Source organism: Pituophis catenifer, unplaced genomic scaffold (genome assembly GCF_029215685.1).
Source record: "Pituophis catenifer annectens isolate HBS135680 unplaced genomic scaffold, rPitCat1.0.hap2 SCAF_15, whole genome shotgun sequence".
Classification (NCBI taxonomy): Eukaryota; Metazoa; Chordata; class Lepidosauria; order Squamata; family Colubridae; genus Pituophis; species Pituophis catenifer.
The window spans coordinates 13,551,329-13,577,637 of NW_027256895.1; the positions used below are offsets into that span (position 1 = coordinate 13,551,329).

A 26,309-nucleotide genomic window follows, 5' to 3' on the forward strand; every position below is an offset into this window, starting at 1 on the left:
GAGGGAGAGGGAAGGGAGGGAGGGAGGAAGAAGGAAAGAAAGAAAGAAAGAAAGAGGGGAGGGAGGGAGAAATGAAGGGAGGGGAGGGAGGGAGAGAGAGAGAGAAAGAAAGAGAGGGGGAGGAAAGGGAACCAAAGGGGAGGGAGGGAGAGAAGAAGGAAGGAAGGAAGGAAGGAAGGAAGGAAGGAAAGAAAGAAAGAAAGAAAGAAAGAAAGAAAGAAAGAAAGAAAGAAAGAAAGAGGGGAGGGAGAGATGGAGGAAGGAAGGAAGGAAGGAAGGAAAGAAAGAAAGAGAGAGAGAAAGAAAGAAAGAAAGAAAGAAAGAAAGAAAGAAAGAAAGAAAGAAAGAAAGAAAGAAAGAAAGGGGGAGGGAAGGGAACAGAAGGGGAGGAAGAAAAGAAAGTGACAATAAAAGTTTACCTTGTCTTCCTATCTCATCTTATCATCTTATCTTATCATCTTATCTTATTACCGTATTTTTCAGAGTATAAGATGCACTGGAGTATAAAACGCACCTTAGTTTTTGGGGAGGAAAATAAGAGAAAAGCTGATTGGTGGGTGGATCGGCCTCCCGGAATACCCCCAATCAGCTGTTCCCAGAGGTGAATTTTAGCAACAGTTCCTTGGTTGTGAGCTCTGTGCCTTTTTTTTTTGCTTTTTTTTCTGCCTCTGAAATTTCTGAAACTGTTTCATAAAAAACTTTCTTTTCTGCCTCTGAAAGCCTCCGAAACAGCTTTGGAAAAAAAGCCTCTGAAACTGTGTTTCTGAGGCTTCTTTTCTGAAGCTCTGTTTGGAGGCTTTTTTTTTCTGAAGCTTCGTTTCTGATGCTTTTTTCAGCCTCTGAAACCTCCGTTTGAGAAACTGGGCGGGGCTACATTCGGAATATAAGACGCACCCAGATTTTCACCCTCTTTTGGGAGGGAAAAAGATGCGTCTTATACTCTGAAAAATACGGTATCTTGTCTTGTCTTATCTTGCCTTACCTTATCCTATCTTTATCTTATCAAGCCCCATTGCCCCATTCCTTCTCTCCAGAATCTGCTGTCAGCTCTTCTTCTGCCACCAGAAATACACTTCTTCTTGAACCCCTGCCTTAAATAAGAACGCAGGTGGTCCTCGACTTATGACAATAATGGAGCCCAAAATTTCCTTTGCTAAGCAAGATAGTCGTTAAGTGAGCTTTTTGTCCCATTTTACAGCCTTTCTTGCCACCATTAAGCGAATCGCTACAATTGTTAAGTTGTTAAATGAATCCGGCTTCCGCATTGACTCTGCTCATCGGAAGGTCGCGAAAGAGGACCACGTGGTCCCAGGACAGTACAACCGTCATAAATACGAGCCGAATTTTGATCTCGTGACCCAGGAATGCTGCAGCATTTTTCATGTGTGAAAAACGGTTCTACGTTACTTCTTCCAACGCTGTTGTAACTTTGGTCGCTAAATGAGTGGTTGTAAATCGAGGACTTCCTGCAAAATGGGATTCTTGTTTCATTTTTCCTGTCCAACCTGTTCAAAGTTTCCACCAGGAAGGTTCTAAGGCAGTGTCTATGGCCATGATGGTGAACCTATGGCACGAGTGCCACAGCTGGCATGCAGAGCTCTCTCTGCGGGCACGCGAGCAGTTACCCAGCTCAGCTCCACCGCGCATACATGCCTCCCACTGGCCAGCTGATTTTTGAGATGCGCGGGGGGCAGGGCGCATGTGGGAGACATGCGCGCACGCGCAAAGGGATTGTGTGTGCAAGTGCGGAGCGGGTGTCGCATGCTCAGGGGGGACCGGAGAGTGCGGGAATGTCTGGCGCGCCCCCCATGACCAATTTTTGGGCCCAGGAGCCTGCAGGGAGGGGTGGTAGGCCCAAAATGGGGGGGAGGGGCGGGGGCATGCTCCCCCCATGGCCCGTTTTTGGGCCCAGGGGAGTGCAGGAATGTCTGGCGCGCCCCCCATGACCAATTTTTGGGCCCAGGAGCCTCCAGGGAGGGGTGCTAGGCCCAAAATGGGGGGGAGGGGCGGGGGCATGCTCCCCCCATGGCCCGTTTTTGGGCCCAGGGGAGTGCAGGAATGTCTGGCGCGCGCCCCATGACCAATTTTTGGGCCCAGGAGGCTGCAGGGAGGGGTGCTAGGTCCAAAATGGGGGGAGGGGCAGGGGGCTGCGGCATGCTCCCCCTACGGCCCATTTTTGGGCCCAGGAGGCTACAGGGAGGCCTGCTAGGCCCAAAGAGGGAGCAGGGAGGGGTGGCGTGCCCCCCATGGCCCATTTTTGGGCCCAGGAGGCTGCAGGGAGGTGTGCTAGACCCAAAATGGGGGGCGGGGGGCTGCGGCATGCTCCCCCCACGGCCCATTTTTGGGCCCAGGAGGCTGCAGGGAGGCCTGCTAGGCCCAAAACGGTGTGTGTGTGTATGTCACGTGTGCATGCGTGGAGAGGGGAACAGGGGGAGCATGGTGGTCGCACACACAACAAGAAAAAGGTTAGCCAACACTGGTCTCTGGAGATTCTCAATCATCCAGGTCATGGTTGTCCCAAAGGTGCTTTTTCAAGAGTCAGCTTGGTTTGTCTTTGAAGACATTTCGTTCCTCACCCAAGACGCTTCTTCAACTCTGACTGGATGGTCGGGTCAGAGAGCGGAAGAAGCTTCTTGGATGGAAAGTAAAACGTCATCAAAGAAAAACAAGGACGTCCAGTTGCCTCTTGAAAGAAAGCACCTTTGGGACTCCAAGGCAGCGTTTTTCAACCCGGGCAACTAAGTTGCGTGGACCCCATAACAAAAGCAATACCTGTTGGATTGAGCGAGGTCAAAGCATTCTACGCTGGTGGGGTTTCGGCCCAATTTTTGGAAGAGAGCGGTATAGAAATCCAGGTCCCAGGAATCAAAAGCCAGACCTAGGGAAACAGAGAAACACGGAGATTGACTCTTTGTTGTCGCTTAATTTCTACCCCAACCCTCCCTGCATTAAAACAAAGGAATGAATAAATGTAAGAGGCTATGAGAAGGAATCGCTCTGTCATTTGAAGGGGTGGAGATGCCCTTGTGCAGGCATCTCCAAACCTAGCAACTTTAAGACCTGTGGATGGACAGATTTGTTGTGGCCCGCCAGCGACCAGAGGAGCTGATGGCAGACTCAAGACAGTGAGGAGATTGAGGAGGAACATGGGCCAGTCCTAGAGTCTGGGGAAGGCTCTGATGAGTGCTCTGCGTCGGAGGCAGAGAGAGGGCCAGGGCCATCTGACAGTTGTCAGCTGCCTTCGGAGTCGGACATCAGCGGGGCAGAAGAACAGCTGGAGCCTCTTCCTGTTATGGCTCCGTCCTCCGAGCCTATCTTATCGGAGGGAGAAGGCTCCGAACATGAAGGAGAGGAGACGGCCAGGCCTCCCTCTCCAGGACCCTCCTCTCTGGCAATGCCTCAGGTGTCTCCCGAAGGAGAAGAGATTGGCCAGGAGCCAGGTGTTTCCGAGCCATCAGATAGTGACGAAGAAACATTGTGGTTGGACCCAAGCCAGCGTCGGAGAGACAAGCGTGAGCAGCAGAAAAGGAGGCGTGCCAGAGATTAAGCTGAGTCACTGGACCACACCCCACAGGCTATAAAAGGGAGTGTGGTGGCCATTCGGACTCTGTGACGGACAAAGCTAATCTCTGGCGAGGCACTTGCACCTTCGGACACAACACCTATTTGCCGTGGATTTAATTACAAACTGGACTATTCAAACTGTGTGTATTTTTGTCTGTGTTATCAGAGTAAAAGCTCTTGGCAGGCAGCCACGGAGTTGCTGCCAAGTTCCTTATCACTGACGTTGTGTGTTTGAAGAGTTTATTTAACCCTCGGCTGGCTGGTTGGGTGTGTGCGAGGAACGGGGACAGAACACTTCCCAGTGTGCGCATGCGCAGAGCTGCCAGGAGAAGGGAACAGCTAAGGAATAAGGGTCAACTCAGGAGTAAAGCCACAGGTGGACGATGAATGGCCCCTCCCAGAGGGAATAAAGAGGAGCAAAGGGGAGTGGAGTTTGCAGGAGACAATTAGTTCGTGACTCTCAGAGACTCCTTGCCAAGTTTTGACGATATTGGCCTGGCAGCTCTCCAAGTCAGATAAGGTCTGTGACTGTACATTCTCCCTTGAAAGACTTTGCTGGATGTGAATGAGAGGAATTCACAGTAACTTAATAAAAAGGGTTTTTTTTGTCGGGACAAGGAGTCTGCTTCATGCTCTTGGGAAGCCTAGGTCTGAACAAGATTAACATTAAAAATAAAGGAGAAGGAAGAAACAGAATACTTTTTAACATGGGATTTCTTCTACCAACGGCTAACTAACAGAAACAGAGGTTAGGAATGAAAAAGATTGAAAGAATGAGCATTTTTTTTTTTTTGCTTTAATTTATATGCTGCCCTTCTCCAGAGACTCAGGGAGGCTTACAATGCGTTAAGCAATAGCCTTCATATTTCTGTATATTTATACAAAGTCAGCTTATTGCCCCCACAATCTGGGTCCTCATTTCACCTACCTTTGAAAGGATGGAAGGCTGAGTCAACCTTGAGCCTGGTGAGATTTGAACTTGCAGTAATTGCAAGCAGCAGATGTTAATAACAGTGCTTTAGTCCACTGTACTACAGGCTTATTTATACAATAAAAGTTTTTTAGTACGGATAAGCTAAAGCCAATATTTCTATGGGATCATTACCAACGATTTGCATATTATGATTACTACGTTTATTGTCTTTTTGTTATTCAAAACTAATTGTATTCAGACAACACGCTGTTCATATAGATATTGAGGGTCTTTTTTATGTTTATTAAAGAAAAATATAACAATAAAACATATATTAAAAAAAAAAAAGATTTGTGGATTTCAACTGATAAAATTCCCCAGCCAGAAATTTCTCCTTAATTCTAAATTAGTTCTGATTAGTTTCCAGCCATTGCTTCTTGTCCTGCCTTCAGGTGCTTTGGAGAATAGGATGATCCCCAGGGGTGGGTTCCATTTACCTTTACTACCAGTTTGCAACGGGAGCACGCACACATGCTTCTCCGCATGGGCAGAAGCTTCTGCGCATGCGCAGATCCCCCATGATGACATCGTGGTGGGTGGGCGGAGCCTCCCACCGGTTTTACTACCGGTTCTATAGAACCGGACCGGACCGAACCGAGAGTAACCCACCACTGATGACCCCCCCACTTCTTTGTGGCAGCTCCTCAAATATTGGAACATTACTATCACGTCATCCCTAGTTCTTCTTTTCACTGAACTAGACATACCCAATTCCACAGGAGTGGGCTTCAAAAATTTTAGCAAGGGGTTCTCTGCCTGGTTGCTGGGTGGGCGTGGCCATGATGGGCGTGGCCTAATCAGCCTTCTGCACATGGCGGGGAGGCATTTTTGCCCTCCCCAGGCTCCAGAGGCTTTCCTCCAGCTTCCAGGAGGGCAAAAAACGTCCTCCCCAGGCTTCGGAGGCCCTCTGGAGGCCAAAACAGGCCCTAACTTCTTCCCAAATTTCTGGTAGGCACATTTTTTGCCCTTCCCAAGCCTTCAGGCGCACCCTGCACTTACCTGTGGAAATGTGTGGAGATTCCTGGGAGGGGAGGGGCGGGATGGGTGGGGCCAGCCAGGAGTGGGATTTGGGGGTTTTCCAAACTGCACAGAATCTTAGCTACAGGTTCTCCCGAACCCCTGCGAACCCCCAGCAGCCCACCCCTGCAATTCCAGCAACCGTTCTTTATATGTTTTGGCCTCCAGTCCCCTAATCATCTTAGTCACTGAGAGACATGGAATTATTCCTGTAAAGAATATAGCCTGAGTGATTCCATATTTAACCCTTCATGTAACCTGAGCTAACCCTAAGCTATTAAGCTGAGTAAGACATTTAGAAAAGGGGAGTGTGTATGACACCTGTTTTGAGGAAATAACGCCATAAACCTAAGTACATTCCGAGTTGGGTCAGGCTGACCCAAGCTCAATTGGAAGGAAGGAAGATACCTTGTTCCAATTAATCATCTTAGTTAAGGACATATTGAAAGGGTATTTTTGGAGGGGAAATGCCCTTCCATAGGGGAATTCTAAGTTGGAACAAATGTTGCTGAGAAAGCTAAAATGTTATGTAACGTCCGAAAAACAATGACAAGTGGGGGCGTTTTAATTGTTTTGCTGATTGCCTGCAAATGTATTTAAATCATGATTGCCTGAAAATAACCTCCCTATCAAAATTGAAATCAAAATTGAAAAGAGGCCGCAGAATATGAATAGACGAGATGACGCTTCTAGGTTATCAAGCATTTGGAGACCAGCACTGAGGGAAACTCGAGTTTTAACATCAGAGGATAGGCAGAGATTCCAACAGACAACCAGTGGTGTTGTAATGCCTGCCAGAGTCCTTCCCTCTTTGCAGATGATAGCTAGTAATAGGGAGAGAGAGAGAACCGAGCCAGAAGATAGGCTGAGATCTCAACAGGCAATCAGCGGTGTTGTGATGCCTACCAGAATCCTTCCTTCTTTGCAATTGACAGTTAGTAATAGGGAACCAGAGAAAGCTGGGCCTTTAACACGCAGTCAGGCTGCAGCTAAGATAATGAAGCAGGAGAAAAAACTGCTGCCCTCCAATCAGGACACAGAGTTGCAGGCTAACCAGCATACGTCAGCAGCAGCGAACATAGAAAAGCGACAACTCCGATCTCGCAGCATACCCACAGCTTCTAAACTGAAAGTAGGGGCCCGGTGATGACAAGTTAGAGAGCTTGTCGAAACGTTGCCAAAAAGAAAACTTTTAAAGTGTTGGTTAGGATTTTAGCCAGAGTTTCAAAAGACCTTACAAAGTGTTTTGTTGGGATTTTGGAGGATTTTAAACTGGGATTTTAGCCAGGATTTTAAGTATTTCAACTAAAAGACTTTTAATGACGCGGGAAAACACCAGAGATTTTAACTTTTTACACACACACACACACACACACACATATATATATATAAGAGGCGATAGACATCACGATCTCCGGAACGTTTAAAAGTTTAAAATTTTTTATTTTAAAACTTGTGCTAAGCTTTTGTCGGCCCCTACCGACTTCGTCAGAGTATAAAATCCCCATTATACTCTGACGAAGTCGGTAGGGGCCAACGAAAGCTTAGCACAAGTTTTAAAATTTTAAACTTTTAAACGTTCCGGAGATCGTGATGTCTATCGCCTCTTCTATAACTATACCTGGAACTCGCATTTTTAGGACACTTATATATATATAATAAATCTGCTTTTTACTTGTTCATGATCTCTGCCTTATTTTCTATGAGGTTTGTCATTTTAAATCTCACAATTGCTCTTCCCTGCACTCTTTCTAGAGCAGTGATGGCTAACCTTTTTGCCATCGCGTGCCAAAAGCAGGGGGAGTGTGGGGGGGGGGGGGTTGTGTGCATGCGTGCCCACACCCATAATTCAATGCGCCCCACCCCCCGCGCCTCCGCGTACCACCCCTTCCCCACCCTCCCTCTGCTTTTGGCACGCGATGGCACAGTGGGCCCAGTAGGCCTGTTTTTCACCCTCCTCAGGCTCCAGAGGCTTTCCTGGAGCCTGGGGAGGGCAAAAACAGCCTTCCCCAGCCCCCTGGAGGCAGCTCCAGAGGCTGGAAACGGCCCGTTTCATGATTTCCAGTGGGCCCAGAAAGCAGAAAATTAGCTGGCCGGCACACGCATGTGCGCTGCAGCTGAGCTAGGGCAATGCTCGTGTGCCCAAACTCATATGCCACGCGTGCCATAGGTTTGCCATCATGGTTCTACAGTCTCAACCTCTTTTTTTACATTGTGGTGACCAAAACCAGACAACAAGCTACTACAAACTCAGCATGCTGTCTCCTCGTTAAATAGTTCCCAAATATTTCCCCCGTCCTCTTTACCCTTCCTGGCTCATACCAAGCTGGTTGTTGGCCTTCACGAGAGCCGGTCTTCCTTCTCCAAGAATATCAACGTAGAACACCTCTTCAGGGCGGATTGCTATCGCAAAACTTTGGATGGGTTCGGGATAGGTCTGCTCCGTCATCCGGTCGTAGAGTGAAGCTACTAGTTGGGTCTCCTGGGATGAGGTAGGCAGTTCGTCACACTGGAAAAACAAAATCAACCTTTGGATTCTAAATTCAAGAGGGGTTTTTATGTACCTGATGAGGAAAACTTTTGGATATCAAAGAGAGCAGATTCAAGAGCACCCACTGAAATAGTTGAACAAGAGAAACTGGCCTATGGAGATTTTCAGTCATCCAGACACCTTGTCCCAAAGGTGTTTTTTTTTTCCAGGAGGCAATTGGACTTCCTCGTTTTTTTTCTTTGAAGAGATTTCGCTTCTCACCCAAGAAGCTTCTTCAGCTCTGAGTGGATGGTGGGGAATGGAAAGATTGATACTCCTTGCAGACAGCTGGTTATTTGCATCCTTTTTAGAGAGTCGTTGAGGCCACTTGGAGGTTTATCTGTGTCCTCAGTAGTGCAAGTGATTTCTGTAGTCTGCCATTTTTTCCCTGGAAATCTGTTCATACTCCCACACCATTCGTTCACCAGTCTATCCCAAAGTGCAAGGCTAAAAGTCTACGGAGATTCTCAGTCATTCAGGTCATGATTGTCCCAAAGGTGCTTTTTTCAGGAGGCAACTGGACTTTTCTTGTTTTTTCTTTAGAAGACATTTCGCTTCTCATCCAAGAAACTTCTTCAGCTCTGACTGGATGCTTGCTGTTAGGGTTCCGACAGATGCCCTAATTAAGTCATGAGCCTCGAGCCAAGCTTCAAAAGAAATCCAGTTATTTATTAGGAGCTTCATGTCAGCATGTTCCCAAGTGAAGCCAGCTCTAACCCCACATAATTTATGCCCCAATCATACCCTGTTTCCCCCCCTCCTCCCCAGGGTGTGTCATCAATCACATTCGTGTAGAGATCACTCCACTCCAGCCGCTGTGGGTAACCTTGGGAGACAACCTTGAGAGAGATAAGTCTGGAATGTACATCTGTCTTTGGCTGCCTTGCTGTTTCGTCGGTTTCCCATCCCCCCTTGCCTATGGCAATTCGAGAGCAGGCCAGGGATGCTTTGTGAGTTGACATTTGCTTTAGCTGCGCAATTTGGAACGAACACACTTCGAATGGTGTGGGAGTATGAATGGATTTCCAGAAAAAGTGCAGACTACAGGAACCATTTGTACAACTCAGGTGACCCTGAGGACACAGATAAACTCCAAGTGGCCTCAACGACTCCCTAAAAAGGATGCAAATGACCAGTTGTCCGCAAGGAGCATAAATCCTTCCATTCCCCACCATCCAGTCAGAGCTGAAGAAGTTTCTGGGATGAGAAGCGAAACGTCTTCAAAGGGGGAAAAAACACCCAGAAAGTCCAGTTGCCTCTTGAAAAACAAACACCGTTGAGAGAGAAATTGGTGTAGCAAATCTGTGGGGATGAATTCTATCAGGCGTTCCAGACATTTTGGAAACTGTCTATCTAGTCTTAAAACCAAATCTATAATTGTCAAGGTTTCTCATTCTTAGTGAGTGTAATTCCAACAAAGGATTGTAGAATTTCCACACCTCCCAATGGTGTGCAATGCTGCAGGTAATCCTTGGCTTTCAACCATTTGTATAGTGACCGTTTGAAGTTACACCGCCATTAAAAAAAATTACCTGTGAGCATTTTTCACACTTGCAAACCCTTGCAGCATCCTTGCAGTGACATGATCAAAATGTGGATGCTTGGCATGCATTAGAATAGAATAACAGAGTTGGAAGGGACCTTGGAGGTCTTCTAGTCCAACCCCCTGCTTAGGCAGGAAGCCCTACACCACTTCAGACAAATGATTATCCAACATCATCTTAAAAACTTCCAGTGTTGGAGCATTCACAACTTCTAGAGGCAAGTTGTTCCACTGATTGTTCTCACTGTCAGGATTTTTTTTTAATAAAAGTTTTTTTTTATTTTATAGACAAACATACAATACATAATTAATCAACTGAGTACATATTTTGTGTCTTCTTCCTACTCCTCCACTTTTTATCATATCTTTATATTATCATGTTATTTATTATAACATTTCTCCCACATTTCTTGCTTTTTTATTAATTCATTTATCTATCTTCTTTCTCTTCTTTCTTCACTCATTTCATTACAACATTACCCTCATATATCTCTTCTCTAACCAATAATAAAACTGCCCCCATACCTTAAAATATTCTGATTCCTCTTTTTCTTTGTCAAAGTCAATCTATTCATTTCTGCACAATCCAATATTTTCTTAATTACTTCTCCCTCTGTAGGGGTTTTCTCTGCTTTCCATTTTTGCGCAAACACTATCCTCACTGCAGTTATAACATGTATAATCAAATATATATTTTCTTTACTAAATTTCTCTGGTAAAATACCCAATAGGAACAGTTCAAGTTTTAAATCCATATGTTGTTGTATCATTTGTTCTAATCATGTTTTAATTTTAATCCAGCAATTTCTCGCTTCTGGACACATCCACCACATATGATAATACAATCCACTGTCAGGAAATTTCTCCTTAGTTCTAAGTTGCTTCTCTCCTTGATTAGTTTCCATCCATTGCTTCTTGTCCTGCCCTCAGTTGCTTTGGAGAATCACTTGACTCCCTTCTTCTTTGTGGCAACCCCTGAGATATTGGAAGACTGCTCTCATGTCTCCCCTAGTCCTTCTTTTCATTAAACTAGACATACCCAGTTCCTGCAACTGTTCTTCATATGTTGTAGCCTCCAGTCTCCTATTTATGACGGTTGCAGTATCCCCAGATCGCATGATCCCCTTTTGGGTCAAGCAAAGTCAAATGGGGAAGCCAGATTCACTTAACAGCCGTGTGACTAATTTAAAACCTGAGGTGATTCATTTAACAACCGTGGCAAGAAAGGTCGTAAAACGGAGCAAAATTCACTTAACAATTGCCTTGCTTAGCCACGAAAATTTTGGACTCAATTGTGGTCCTACGTCGGGGGGTCTACCTGTAATTAATGCATGGTATGAAAGATTTATTCAGCTACAGTATCCTTCAAGAATTTTCATCCCTGCAGGGAGAGTGCAGAACAGTAAAATAATTCTTAGATGTGCATGTGGGAAGCGGAGGGTGAAACCAGAAGAAAATATAAAAATATACACATACTTTGAAAAGGTAGCGGCGGGAACACTCAACTCGGTCAATGTTTTCCAGCCCAGCCGCCAAGCACACGGAGACAGCATTGGTGGAATAGGCTGTAGAAAAATTCAACCTGCAAGCATGAAGAAGATGAAGATAAATATGGAGGACGAGGAGGAGGAGGGGAGGAGGAGAGGAAGAGGAGGAAGAAGAGGAGGAGGAGGAGGAGGAGGAGAGGAGAGGAAGAGGAAGAAGAAGAGGAGGAGGAGGAAGAGAAGGAGGAGGATGGGAGGAGGAGGAGAAGGAAAGAAGAAGAGGAGGAGGGGAGGAGGAGAAGAGGGAAAGAGGAAGACGAAGAAGGAGAAGGAGAAGAGGAGGAGGAGGAGAGGAAGAGGAGGAAGAAGAAGAGGAGGAGGAGGAGGAGGAGGAGGAGGAAGAAGAAGAAGAAGGAGAAGAGGAGGAGGAGGAGAGGAAGAGGAGGAAGAAGAAGAGGAGGAGGAGGAGGAGGAGGAGGAGGAAGAAGAAGAAGAAGAAGGAGAAGGAGAAGGAGAAGAAGAGGTAGTAGTAGTAGTAGTAGTAGTTGTTGTTGTTGTTTTGAAATTAAATCCAAATAGATTTGAGGCTTGGATCCATTCTCGCCATATGTCCTTTAAAAACACCTAATGAAAGGAGATCAAATCAGTCGATCCTAACAGACATCAACCCTGACTGTTCCTTGGAAGGACAGATACTGAAGCTCAAATACTTTGGCCACCTAATCAGAAGAGAGAAGATTCATTGGAAAAGACCCTGATTTTGGGGAAAGATGCAGAGGTGGGATTCAGCCGGTTTGCCCGTTTGGACGAACCGGTGAGCGGAGATCATGTCGCGGGTGGGCCCGCCCATCCCCCCATCCGCCACAGCTCCATATCATGCTATTTAGGCACGTTTTCGAGGCCGGGAGATTATGCGGAAGGTGCGAGAGAGAGCAAAGCACATGGGCGGAAGGCTGGGCACGTGCGTGGAGAGAGTGCATGCACACGGCGAACTGGTAGTAAAGGTAAATGAAACCCACCCCTGGAAAGACGGAAGGAAAAGGGAGAAAGGGACGGCAGAGGATGAGATGGTTGACACAATGAACATCAATTTGGTCAAACTCTGTAAGGCAGTCCCCAGTCAGAACTGATTTAAAACAAAACGATCAACTCTGTTTTGGAGGCACGCTATTTATAATTGTTTTATTTATTAGATTTTTATCCCATCTTTATTACTTTATAAGTCACTCAAGCCGGTGAACGTACGTAATACTCCTTCCTCGGTGCTTGGCTGAGGAACCCAGCTTGCCCAAGTCAAACACCACGGCAAAATAGAGTTGATTACAAACCAGCAAATAAAGGCAGACCAGCGAATGAAGTTCATGGGAAGTCCTGCTCTCATCAGGTCTGAACGTGGCTACTCACACATTGGCATTCACACATTATAATATAGTTTGTTCAGTTTTTGACTTAGGCAAACACAGCCACAGCCTCTCTAGTTTGTACAACAGTATTGATTGTTTAGTACAATGAGTGAAGCCATCTAATTGTGACTTCTTGAACAACCAGCAATTAAACAAATGACGGCTTTGGGCAATGTGCATATTTAATCTTTTGCCGTTTACGTCACTGGAAATAAGTACCCGCATTTTTCAGAGTATAAAACGCTCCAGATTATTATTTATTTATTTATTTATTTATTTATTTATTTATTTATTTATTTATTTATTTGATTTGATTTGATTTGATTTCTATACCGCCCTACTCCTGAAGGACTCAGGGCGGTGCACAGCCAAACAATAAAACACATACATACAAAATTTAAAAGTAGAATTAAAATCAAATTAAATAGTTTTGGCCCAGACAAATTAAAACCCCAAACTATTTAAAACCAATTTTAAAATTCGAATATATAAAATACTAAAAGATATTAAAAATTTAAAAATCTTTTATAAAAGAGGGAGAAAATTAGGCCAGGCCCGCCTGGTGAAATAATAAAGTCTTTAGAGCGTGGCGGAAGGTGCGCAGATCCGGAATCCTCCGTATCTCCAGGGGGAGCTCGTTCCCCGTTATAAGACGCACCTGCCTTTTTTGGTGAGGAAAACAAGAAAAAGAAATCTGCCTCTGCCTCTCAGCAATTTTGCCTCTTTGCAGCAAACAGTAAACAGCCTGCTTTACTTTCATTTTCGTTTTCAGCATAGCTTGATTAGCACAAGAAAAAAAACAATCTGCTCCCAGCAACTTAACTCCTTGCAGCAAGCAGCAGAGGCCCAGCTGAGAGCAAAACAGCTGAGAGTCAGGAGGCCGATCCAGTCAACTTGTGCTAATTAGGCTGTGCTGAAGCTGAAACAAGCTGTTTCTTCTTGCTGCTTGCTGCAAGGAGGTAAACTGCGGGGAGGCAGAGGCCACAGGGTGGGGGCCAGTGGGTGGGCAGACCTACATTCGGTGTATAAGATGCACCTAAATTTTCACCCCCTTTTAGGGGGGAAAAAGGTGCGTCTTATACTCTGAAAAATATGGTAATACCACTTCCTTGTTTGCTTGTTTCTTTAAACAGTGCAGTTTTGCCTTCACCGGAAGACTTACCGTGGACCGATCTCTACCAGCAGATCAGACGGGCGTGGACTGAGAAACGATTTGAGTGCAATGTCGCCTTCTTCGAACGGACAGCCAAAAACCCACTGCAACATCTCTATCTCCCGAGTGCTCGGGAGAGTCTTTCCTGGTGATAAAACAGGGATGAAAAAAAAGTAGCCAATTTTCCCATAATTCAACAGGACTATATAACCCAGTAAAGTTGCATATAGTCAAGGCGATGGTTTTCCCAGTTGCAATGTATGTCTGGTGAAAGCTGGACCATAAGGAAGGCTGAGCGTCAAAGAATTGAGGCCTTTGAACTCTGGTGCTAGAGAAGACTCCTGCGAGTCCCCTGGACTGCAAGGGGATCCAACCGGTCAGTCCTAAAGGAGATCAACCCTGACTGCTCTTTAGAAGACCAGATCCTGAAGATGAAACTCAAAATACTTTGGCCACCTAATGAGAAGGAAGGAGTCACTGGAGAAGAGCCTAATGCTGGGAACGATTGATTGATTTTATTTTATTTTATTTTATTTTATTTTATTATTTTATTATTTTATTATTTTATTTATTTATTTATTTATTTATTTATTTATTTATTTGATTTATATGCCGCCCTTCTCCAGAGACTCAGGGCGGCTTCCAATGCGTTAACCAATAGCCTTCATACTTTTGTATATACCTGCTTAGTAGGGCTTTTGGCCCCCGCTAAGCGGTGTTTTTTTTTTTATACAAAGTCAGCTTATTGCCCCCACAAACCGGGTCCTCATTTTACCTACCTCGGAAGGATGGAAGGCTGAGTCAACCTTGAGCCTGGTGAGAATTGAACTTGCAGTAATTGCAGGCAGCTGGCAGCTAAGTGCTACTTTAACAGCAGTTTTGGTCCGCTGCGCCACCAAGGCTTTTGATTGAGGGTAAAAGAAGAAGGGGATGGCAGAGAACGAGGTGGCCGGATGGAGTCACTGAGGCAGTCGGCTGTGAGCTTAAATGGACTCCAGAGGATGGTAGAGGACAGGAAGGCCTGGAGGAACGTTGTCCATGGGGTCGCGATGGGTCAGACACGACTTTGCCACTAACAATAACAAATATAACCCAGCAAGCCATCTCTTTGTAAGAGAGGGATGAGCAAGCTCTGAACCAAACCGTTATCACTTAAAGAGGAAGAAAACCACCATGCTAGCGTGCTTCCCTCACTTCTTTATTCCAAACCCTCCATTAGAATTTACGTTGGGCAGGTTGGAGATGTGTGGACTTCAACTCCCAGAATTCCTTACCCAGCCATACTGGTTGGGGAATTCTGGGAATTGAAGTCCATACATCAGGGGTAGTCAAACTCAAGGCCCGTGGGATGGATCCGGCCTGTGGGGGTGTTTAGATCTGGTCCGTAGGGCCGCCTTTGAAACAGTGAAGGGCCAGCCCGCGGTGCCTCTGCCAATGAAAACGATGGACTCCTACAGCCCTCTACCAGCAAAAAAGGAGCCCGGGGAGGCCGTGTGTGGCCCTCCTGGGCTCTGTTTTTGGCCGCAACGGCCTTCTGCAACCCTCTGCCAGCAAGAATGGAGCCTAGAGAAGCCAAGCATGGCCCGCCCAGGCTCTGTTTTCGGCCGCGACAGCCTCCTGAAGCCCTCTGCCAGCAAAAACAGAGCCGGGGAAGGCCGCATATAGCCCGCCCAGGCTCTGTTTTCAGCCGCGATGGCCTCTTGCAGCTCTCTACCAGCAAAAACGGAGCCCGGGGAGGCTGTGTGCGGCCCACCTGGGCTCCGTTTTCAGCCGCAACAGCCTCCTGCAGCCCTCTGCCAGAGAAAATGGAGGCCCACTGAGCGCGGCCCCCACGAGCTCCATTTTCACTGGCAGATGGTTGGAAGAGGCCATGGTGGCTGAAAACGAAGTCTCAACGAGTGACATCGAGCTGGCCATGCCCCACTCTGGTCACCCCAAGGTCAAACACAGCCCTGATGCGGCCCTCCGTGAAATCAAGTTTGACCTCCCTGCCATACATCTTCAAGCTGACACGGTTGAGCAACATGGATCTAGCTCAAATTTGATTCAATTCTCATACCTGTCCAGTTAACGTTGAAGCACAGTTCCTTCTGGATCGCTTGGGCGCCATTGCCTAAGATCCTTTGGGCAGACTGTAGAAGATTGTTGAGGCCACTGTCGGCCTCGCTGGGCCGCTGATAATAATGTAGAACCACCATGTCTGTCCTGAGGGAATAGAATAGACAAGGCAATGAGGAAACTTAACAATATACATACAAAATAGAATTTCAAAATTATCTGGTATTTAGAGTTCTTTATTGGCCAAGTGGGATTGGACACACAAGGAATTTGTCTTCAGTGCATAAGCTCTCAGTGTACATAAAAAAATACATTCATCAAGAATCATCGACTTACGACCACACTTGAGCCCCAAATTTCTGTTGCTAAGTGAAACAGTTATGAAGTGACCCATTTTATGACCGTTTTGGCTGCAGTTGTTAAGTGAATCACAGCAATTGTTCAGTTAGTAACACAACTGTTAAGTGAAATCTGGCTTCCCCATTTGACACAGCTTGTCAGAAGATCATAACTCTCTCTTTTAAATTTTTTAATTTGTGATTTTATAAATTGGGTGTTTTAATCTGTGTTTCGGCCAAAATGTTTAATAATTTTAAGGGATTTTTAATATTTGTATTACCTGTATTTTATCTTGGCTGTTCACCGCCCTGAGTCCTTCGGGAGTAGGGCGGTATAGAAATTTGATTAATAAATAAATAAATAAATAAAAGGGAATCACATGACCCCAGGACACTACAACAGTCATAAGCGTGAATCAGTTGTCAAAGCGTCCGAATTTTGGTCAAGGAATGCTGCAACGATTGTAAGTGTGGAAAAACCATCATAAATCACTTTTTTTCAGTGCCGCTACAATTTCGAATGGTCATTAAACGAATGGCTATAAGTCAAGGATTATCTGTACAGTCATGCACGGCACTAGAAAATTGAAACATATTTTTCTTCCTTTTTTCAAACCAGAGGTTATATCGAATCAAAGCAAACGAATGGCTATTTAGAACAGAACCCAAAATTCCCTTTTTCAGCCAAACAGAATTAATTCACTCCAAGAAGACCAGCTAATAACTTGGATGTCTTGACCGGATAAATTCATAAAGAGCAGATCTATCGAAGCTATCACAGCACTGAAAAAAACAATGACTCGGGATCAGCTCTTGCACTTCCAACTGTCGTAAGATCCCTACCAAAATTTGGGTAGTTGGCAATTGACATGTATTCCGATTCACGGTACCCGGGATGCTGCCGCCGTGATCTGGATCACGGATGTAGCATCCTGGAGTCACATGATCCCCATCTGCAACCTTCCCAAACAGCGTTTGACAAGCCAAGTCAACGGGGGATTCCAGATTCGCTTGATGACTGTGTGATTCGCTTAACGATGTTTGTAAAACAGTCGTAAAATGAGGCTCCACTCACTTAACCACTGCATCACTCAGCGAGGGACGTTCTGATCCCAACAGTGGTCGTAAGTCGAGGATGTAATTTTGCATTTTAATTTTTTTAATTTAATTTTTTAATTTAAAAGAATCTGCCAGGCCTAGTCCTGGGAAAACACTGAGAGATAAGGGAGCAAATACTGCATTTTATTTCGGAGGTCACCTGGGGACGTCTGGCAACTGCTGCATAGGAACGTGAATGCGGTACTAGCAGACGTAGGTCTTACTCCAGAGAGCTGCTGATTGATCTAAAAGACCTCAGAGCAAATATCCAACGGAGGAGCCCAAGAGGTCGTTGGCCTTCAAATGGCTCACAATTCTTGCTTCACTCAAAGCTGCGGAGCAACCTTCATTACTAAGTCTACCAATTGCACAAAAATGACAGCCATTGCGTATCACAGGGCAAGGGTCCATCCTCCACTTGGCAAGGTTTTTTTTTTTCAAAAGTAGCTTGCCATTGCCTCCTTCCTAGGCCTGAGAGAAAGTGACTGGCTCAAGGTCACTCAAGGCCGGACTAGAACTCACAGTCGCCCTGTTTCTAGCTTGATGTCCTTAACCGTCGCACCAAAACCAGCTCTCTAGTGTATAAAACAACCAACACAAACAGATCAAATGCTATTGAGGTGCAAATTTACACCCTAAGAGTCAAAATTCACAAAATTCTAAAAAAAAAAAAAACAATTTAAGGATGTCCCAGGCAGGAAGTCTGAACGGGGACTGTTCATTATGTACCAGTATGATGAATGTATTTTTATGATGCCTATGATCATGATTTATCACTTATTGATGAACATATCTTTTATTTTATGTACACTGAGAGCATATACACCAAGACAAATTCCTTGTGTCTCCAATCACACTTGGCCAATAAAAATTCTATTCTATTCTATTATAGTTTTTATGTACAATGAGAGCTTATGCACCGAAGATAAAGTCCTTGTGTGTCCAATCACACTCGGCACACACTGTATTTTATCCAATTACATTTTAAATTGCTTTTTATCAAATTTTAGTAATAATTTGTTTCTGGAACTTTGCACTTTAATATGGCCCAAGGGGGAAAGAAAGAAAGAAAGAAAGAAAGAAAGAAAGAAAGAAAGAAAGAAAGAAAGAAAGAAAGAAAGAAAGAAAGAAAGAAAGAGAAAGAAAGAAAGAAAGAAAGAAAGAAAGAAAGAAAGAAAGAAGGGAGGGAGGGAGGGAGGGAGGGAGGGAGGGAGGGAGGAAGGAAGGAAGGAAGGAAGGAAGGAAGGAAGGAAGGAAAGAAAGACAGTTGGTTAATAAAGAATTCTATTATATTCTATTCAAATGCATATAAATATATGGTGCATGTATATATTTATGTATGTATATAGCATCTAAAGGGATGGGGTGGCTCAGTGGCTAAGACACTGAGCTTGTCAATCGAAAGGTCGGCAGTTCAGCGGTTCGATTCCCTAATGCCGCGTAATGGCACTCCCTGCGACTTGTCCCAGCTTCTGCCAACCTAGCAGTTCGAAAGCACGTAAAAAATGCAAGTAGAAAAATAGGGACCACCTTTGGTGGGAAGGTAACAGCGTTCCGTGCGCCTTTGGCATTGAGTCATGCCGGCCACATGACCACGGAGACGTCTTCGGGCAGCGCTGGCACTTCGGCTTTGAAACGGAGATGGACACCGCCCCCTAGAGTCGGGAACAACTACACATATGTGCGAGGGGAACCTTTACCTTTAATTATAGCATCTAAAAAGCAGAGACATCGCCCTGCCAACAAAAGTGCCTACAGTCAAGGCGATGGTTTTCCCAGTTGCAATGTATGGCTGTGAAAGTTGGACCATAAGAAAGGCTGAGCGCCAAAGAATTGAGGCCTTTGAACTCTGGTGCTGGAGAAGACTCCAGCGAGTCCCTTGGACTGCAAGGCGATCAATCGATCAGTCCTAGAGGAGATCAACCCTGACTGCTCTTTAGAAAGCCAGATCCTGAAGATGAAACTCAAATTCTTTGGCCACCTAATGAGAAGGAAGGACTCGCTGGAGAAGAGCCTAATGCTGGGAACAATTGAGGGCAAAAGAAGAAGGGGACGACAGAGAATGAGATGGCTGGATGGAGTACTGAAGCAGTCAGCATGAGTTTAAATGGACTCCAGAGGATGGTAGAGGACAGGAAGGCCTGGAGGAACGTTGTCCATGAGGTCGCGATGGGTTGGACACAACTTCGCAACTAATAACAACATAGCATGTGTATATGTGTGTTATGTATGTGTTTGGTTGCAGGAACTGGGCATGGCTAGTCTAGTGAAGAGAAGGACCAGGGGAGACATGATTGCAGTGTTCCAGTATTTGAGAGCGGGTGAGGGGTCAATCTATTTTCCAAGGCACCCGAAGGCCGGACAAGGAATAATGGATGGAAACTGACCAAGGAGAGATTCAATCTAGAAATAAGGACAAATTTTCTGACAGTGAGAACAATCCACCCATGGGACAAAAGTTGCCTTCGGAAGTTGCGGGAGCTTCATCACTGGAAGCTTTCAAGAAGAGATTGGACTGCCATCTCTCAGAAATGGTGTAGGGCAGTGATGGCGAAGCTTTTCGGCACCAAGTGCCCAAACAGGAACGTGCACACATATGCATGTGTGCACGTTCCCAAAAACCAGCTGGCTGGCGCAAAAGCCCGAAAACCAGCTGGCTGGCGCGTGCATGCCTCTTTTTTGGCCATTTTGCACATTTTTTTGGGCCGTTTTCAGGCCGTATTTAGGCCATTTTTTGGGCCGACCTGAAAACGGCCCAAAAGCAGCCTGAAAACAGCCCAAAAAACAACCTGAAAATGGCCCGAAAAACGGCCTGTTTTTTAGCCATTTTTTGGGCTGTTTTCTGGTTGCCCACGAAGACCAGCTGCCCAGCACGCGGGAAACCAGAAGATCAAATGGTGACGGCGTGCGTGCCCACAGAGAGGGCTCTGCGTGCCACCTATGGCACGCGTGCCATTGGTTCGCCATCACAGGTGTAGGGTCTCCTGCTTGGACGGGGAAGGCTGGACTAGATGACTTACAATCTCCCTTCCAACTCTGTTAATCTGTAAACCTTAAGACACAAACTGCTGGTCCAAGAAAGTAAAATTGGGATATGCATTTGATTTGTGGGAGCGTCATCCCTGGAGATTTCAAAGGCGGGGAGATGGGACTGCCATTTGTCGGGAGGATGGTGTAGGCAGGATGTCCTGCTTGGGCGTGGTGGGGCGGGTGGGGTTGCCTAGATGACCTCCAAGGCCCCTTCCCACTCTGTTCATCTAGGTTAGATATACCCTTTCTCTTGAGAACAGGAAAGAGAATTTCGTTTTTTAACACGGTGTAGTCCCAGTAAAAAAATAATAAATGACAATATCTCAAATTATCTAAATCAAACAGAAACCTAAAAAAAAAAAAAACCAAAATCCTAAAACATTTCCTGCTGGAACTGGTGTCCCCACAGCAAAACCGGACAACCCCCACTCAATACCTTCCCCCCACCCTCAATACCTTCCCCCCAATACCTTCCCCCCCCTCAATACCTTTCCCCTCACCCTCAATACCTTTTCCCCCCTCAATTCCTTTCCTCCCACCCTCAATACCTTCCCCCCAATACCTTTCCCCCCCTCAATACCTTTTCCCCCAATACCTTTCCCCTCACCCTCAATACCTTTCTCCTCACCCTCAATACCTTTCCCCCCCTCAATACCTTCCCCCCAATACCTTTCCCCTCACCCTCAATACCTTTCTCCTCACCCTCAATATCTTCCCCCCCACCCTCAATACCTTTTCCCCCAATACCTTTCCCCTCACCCTCAATACCTTTCCCCTCACCCTCAATATCTTTCTCGTCATCCCCAATACCTTTCCCCCCCTCAATACCTTCCCCCCAATACCTTTCCCCCCTCAATACCTTTCCCCTCACCCTCAATACCTTTCTCCTCACCCTCAATACCTTCCCCCCCACCCTCAATACCTTTTCCCCCAATACCTTTCCCCTCACCCTCAATACCTTTCCCCTCACCCTCAATATCTTTCTCGTCATCCCCAATACCTTTCCCCCCCTCAATACCTTCCCCCCAATACCTTTCCCCCCTCAATACCTTTCCCCTCACCCTCAATACCTTCCCCCCCACCCTCAATACCTTTTCCCCCAATACCTTTCCCCTCACTCTCAATACCTTTCTCCTCATCCTCAATACCTTCCCCCAATATCTTTCCCCTCACCCTCAATATCTTTCTCGTCATCCCCAATACCTTCCCCCCCTCAATACCTTCCCCCCAATACCTTTCCCCCCTCAATACCTTTCCCCTCACCCTCAATACCTTCCCCCCCACCCTCAATACCTTTTCCCCCAATACCTTTCCCCTCACTCTCAATACCTTTCTCCTCATCCTCAATACCTTCCCCCAATATCTTTCCCCTCACCCTCAATATCTTTCTCGTCATCCCCAATACCTTCCCCCCCTCAATACCTTCCCCCCAATACCTTTCCCCTCACCCTCAATACTTTCCCCTCACCCTCAATACCTTTCTCCTCACCCTCAATACCTTTTCCCCCAATACCTTTCCCCTCACTCTCAATACCTTTCTCCTCACCCTCAATACCTTCCCCCAATATCTTTCCCCCCTCAATACCTTTCCCCTCACCCTCAATATCTTTCTCGTCATCCCCAATACCTTCCCCCCCTCAATACCTTTTCCCCCAATACCTTTCCCCTCACCCTCAATACTTTCTCCTCACCCTCAATACCTTCCCCCCCACCCTCAATACCTTTTCCCCCAATACCTTTCCCCTCACTCTCAATACCTTTCTCCTCACCCTCAATACCTTCCCCCAATATCTTTCCCCCCCTCAATACCTTTCCCCTCACTCTCAATATCTTTCTCGTCATCCCCAATACCTTCCCCCTCTCAATACCTTCCCCCCAATACCTTTCCCCTCACCCTCAATACTTTCTCCTCACCCTCAATACTTTCCCCTCACCCTCAATACCTTCCCCCCCTCAATACCTTCCCCCCAATACCTTTCCCCTCACCCTCAATACCTTCCCCCCCAATACCTTTCCCCCCCCACCCCTCAATCGGCCCAGGATGATGGGAGTTATAATCCCACGCGTCCAAGGATGCACGTGCTTCTTCTACTGCAGAGCCCAAGGGAAAATTTGCCCACACCCTTCCAAAAAAGACCCCGGCCCGCCTTTTTATTATTTAAAAAAAAAAACACACACCCCAAGCGATCTCCAACTCCGGAGACACGGAGTTTCCTTCCCGTGTCTTTCTCCACGATCCGAACTCGGGGGGGTGGGGCAAGTGGAGAGGGTCGTCAGAAAAGAGCCCCGCGAGTCACAGGGTTGCAGCCTTACCTGCGCCCGGGTTTGGCTTGGCTTGGATCTTCTCTCTCTCTCTCTCTCTCTCTCTCTCCCGGCGCGCGATCGCCACGATCACGGGGCAATGCACTGCACTGCCCCTTTCCTGGGAGGGGAACTTCCCATGCGAGGGGCGGGCAAGTGAGTGGGTGGGTGGGTGGGAGGTGTGGCCAGAGCCCCACCCTCATTTCCCATTGGCTGCCTCGCTTCCTCCTTTTTTTTTCAGCCTTGAAAAAGGGGGGCCGCGCGAGGCGATCTTGGATCACCGGGGGGGGGGAGGTGGGTGGGATCGGGCGGATTTTTTTGGAGATTCCTTTTGGGGTGGTTCCATTCACTTCGCTTCCAAGGGACACGGCAAGGATGGTTATTCATTTTCCCTGCCTGATATGGGGATACGATCTCCTGCTTGAGCAGCGGGTTGGACTAGATGACCTATAAGGTCCCTTCCAACTCTTGTTAATCTGTTAAACTCTCCTGGCTGGAGAAGGAGAAGGGGAGGGGAAGGATTTCAAAATCCCCGTCCCCGTCCCCGGAGGGATTCCCGGGATCCCTGCGCTGGTTGGTCTGATAAAGACTGACTAGGTGGCTCAGGACAATCCAGAAAAGTCAGCAGTTCGGATCCTTCGTACAGGTCTCCTGCGTGAGCAGGGGGGTTTGACTAGATGACCTCCAATGCCCCTTCCAACTCTTGTTACTGTTACCGGGGCCTGTTCCTTTGCAATTTTGGCGGATTTTGCTTTGAAGGGAACGGGAGTTGGGTCTTTGGATGGCTTTGCACAAGATTTGGGGGAGTTTGATCGCCTGCTGAAGTTCTCCACAGCTGGAGGTGATTGACACAAGACAAGACAGCTTTCCAAATACGGGAACGGCCTGAAGTCGGGACGCGATTGATTTTATGTTCCGTCCAGTGGTGAAAGCCAATTTCTTTTACTACCGCTTCTGTGGGCGTGGCTTGGTGGGCGTGGCAGGGGAAGGATAGTGGAAAATCTCAATTCCCTTCCCACTTCAGGGGAAGGTTAGTGCAAAATCCCCATTCCAACCCCACTTCAGGGGAAGGATAGTGCAAAATCCCCATTCCAACCCCACTTCAGGGGAAGGATAGTGCAAAATCCCCATTCCAACCCCACTTCAGGGGAAGGATGCTGCAAAATCTCCATTCCCACTCCACTCCAGGGGAAGGATAGTGCAAAATCCCCATTCCCACTCCACTCCAGGGGAAGGATAGTGCAAAATCCCCATTCCCACTCCAGGGGAAGGATACTTTAAAATCTCCATTCCCACCCCACTCCAGGGGAAAGATACTGCAAAATCTCCATTCCCACCCCACTCCAGCGGAAGTATACTGCAAAATCCCCATTCCCTCCCCACTCCAGGGGAAGGATACTGCAAAATCTCCATTCCCTCCCCACTCCAGAGGAAGGATACTGCAAAATCTCCATTCCTACCCCACTCCAGGGGAAGGATGCTGCAAAATCCCCATTCCCTCCCCACTCCAGGGGAAGCATACTGCAAAATCCCCATTCCCTCCCCACTCCAGGGGAAGCATACTGCAAAATCCCCATTCCCTCCCCACTCCAGGGGAAGGAGACTGCAAAATCCCCATTCCCTCCCCATTCCAGGGGAAGCATACTGCAAAATCCCCATTCCCTCCCCACGCGCAGGTTCGAATCCTGCCGACTACGAAAAAGATTTAGATACATTAATTTGAGGATATATTTTGCATGGCATCAATAATCTGGGTTGAAGGTTAGAAAAAAAAGGCGTGGCTAAAAACCTCAGAGACGACCCCCGGGAGGAGGGTGTTCCCCTCTGATACTTTTTTTTTTTTAAAAAAACCTAAATTTAAAAATTGAATTGACCCAATGCAAAAAAAAAAACAAAACAAAACACCCCACCAAAATCCAGATTCCCTGGCAACGTGATGGAGAGGAATCCGCGCACTTTTTCGTAGTCGGCAGGATTCGAACCTGCGCGGGGAGACCCCAATGGATTTCTAGTCCATCGCCTTAACCACTCGGCCACGACTACCGTATAATTCTGCTCTTTTCCTCGTATGTCTAAATACTTCCTTGCAATAGTTTGGCAGGGGTACCAATAGCTTCCTTCTTTCAAAGGGGTTTCCAAGGCAACGAGAACTGTAGCTCAGCCTCATTCGCCTATAATGAATTAGCTGGCTGTGCGATGGGAATGCATGCTGGTTTACCAACCTGGTTACTTTAAAATCTCCATTCCCACCCCACTTCAGGGGAAGGATACTGCAAAATCTCCATTCCTTTTCCACTCTAGGGGAAGGATACTTTAAAATCTCCATTCCCACTCCACTCCAGGGGAAGGATACTGTAAAATCTCCATTCCCACCCCACTTCAGGGGAAGGATACTGCAAAATCTCCATTCCCTCCCCACTCCTGGGGGAAGGATATTGCAAAATCTGTATTCCCACCCCACTCCTGGGGTAATGATATTGCAAAATCTCCAGCAAATGCCAGCCAGAGGTGGCATTTGCCGGTTCTCCAAACCACTCAAAATTTCCACTACCGGTTCTCCAGAACCTGTCGGATTTCACCCCTGGCTTGGAAGCTAAGCTGCGTCAGCCCTGTAACTGGTTGGATGGGAAGCTGCCAAGTGTAAACCTGACTCTCAGGAATGATGCAAGGTAAGGGGGGTGGGGGAACTTGTAACATGGTGGCTTGTGTAATTATTTACTAGATGTCTATGGAGATTCTGACTCATCTAGGCCATGGTCATCTAGGCAACTGGCCTTCCTTTTTTTTCTTTGAAGACATTTCGCTTCACATCCAAGAAGCTTCTTCAGTTCTTCTTCAGCTTCTTGGCAAAACGTCTTCAAAGAAAAACCAGAAAGTCCAGTTGCCTCGTGGAAAAAAAGCACCTTTGGGACAGGGGTGAAATCCAGCAGGTTCTGACAGGTTCTGGCGAACCTGTAGCGGAAATTTTGAGTGGTTCAGAGAACCAGCAAATACCATCTCTGGCTGGTCCCAGAGTGGGGTGGGAATGGAAATTTTGCAGTTATCCTTTCCATGCCACGCCCACCAGGCCACGCCCACCAGGCCACACCACACCCATCAGGCCACACCCACAGAACCAGTAGTAAAAAAAAAATGAATTTCACCACTGCTTTGGGACAATTATTTATTGGCTTTTTACTACCAGCTGCCCCGATCTGCAGCAAGAATGTAAGATAATATCATTTAAATCTATTGGGGGACAAAGATGATAATGGGCTGTGGAGTCCAACAGTCAAAGGAGTTAGATATGTCTAGTTATTGAAGAAAAGGACTATGGGTGATATAATACAGCCTTCCAATATTTAAGGGGTTGTCACAGCAAGGTGGGTATCAACCTTTTGTTCAAAGCACCTGTGGGCAGGACAACAAGTAACGGGTGGAAATTTTTCAAGAAAAGAGATTCTTTTCTTGAAAAAGAGATCCAACCTTAGAATTAAGGAGAAATTTCCTGACAGTGAGAACAATTAAATGATTTGCCTTCATAAGTTGCAGGTTCTCCAACAATGGAGGTTTTTAAGAAGAGACTGGACAGCCATTTGACTTGAGGGAAGCCCCTCTCCCCCAGAAGAATGAAATATTTTCGGGGATATTAAAAAGGCAGTTTAGAATATTTCCCCTAAAGGAGAAATGAGGAAAAAACAAAAACCCTTAAGGGAGGCATAAACCAACCCCAGTTTCCCTGCCCCCAAGCAGAAACGGAGGAGGCCAGCTTTGAGAAATGCAGATTTGGTAATCCATTCAGAAAGACTGGGTCAGATGGAAACTCCAGATAAGCCAC

General features: G+C 46.5%; 1 protein-coding gene and 1 non-coding gene across 2 annotated transcripts in view; both read right to left on the reverse strand.

The window, feature by feature from the left end:
- Nucleotides 1–22,580, reverse strand: part of PFAS (phosphoribosylformylglycinamidine synthase) — a 72,423-nt gene extending 49,843 nt beyond the window's left edge. The window contains exons 1-6 of the mRNA XM_070954764.1: nt 22,505–22,580; nt 15,727–15,872; nt 13,677–13,812; nt 11,104–11,209; nt 7,877–8,063; nt 2,773–2,878 (exon numbers count right to left, since the gene is read on the reverse strand). Of these exons, the coding sequence (XP_070810865.1) occupies nt 2,773–2,878; nt 7,877–8,063; nt 11,104–11,209; nt 13,677–13,812; nt 15,727–15,865 (674 nt within the window). The 5' untranslated portion in view covers nt 15,866–15,872; nt 22,505–22,580. The remainder of the gene's footprint in view (nt 1–2,772; nt 2,879–7,876; nt 8,064–11,103; nt 11,210–13,676; nt 13,813–15,726; nt 15,873–22,504) is intronic.
- A 1,873-nt stretch (nt 22,581–24,453) lies between these two features.
- Nucleotides 24,454–24,535, reverse strand: TRNAS-AGA (transfer RNA serine (anticodon AGA)). Its single transcript has one exon. It is a non-coding gene; the product is annotated as a tRNA-Ser (tRNA).
- Nucleotides 24,536–26,309: the final 1,774 nt, after the last annotated feature.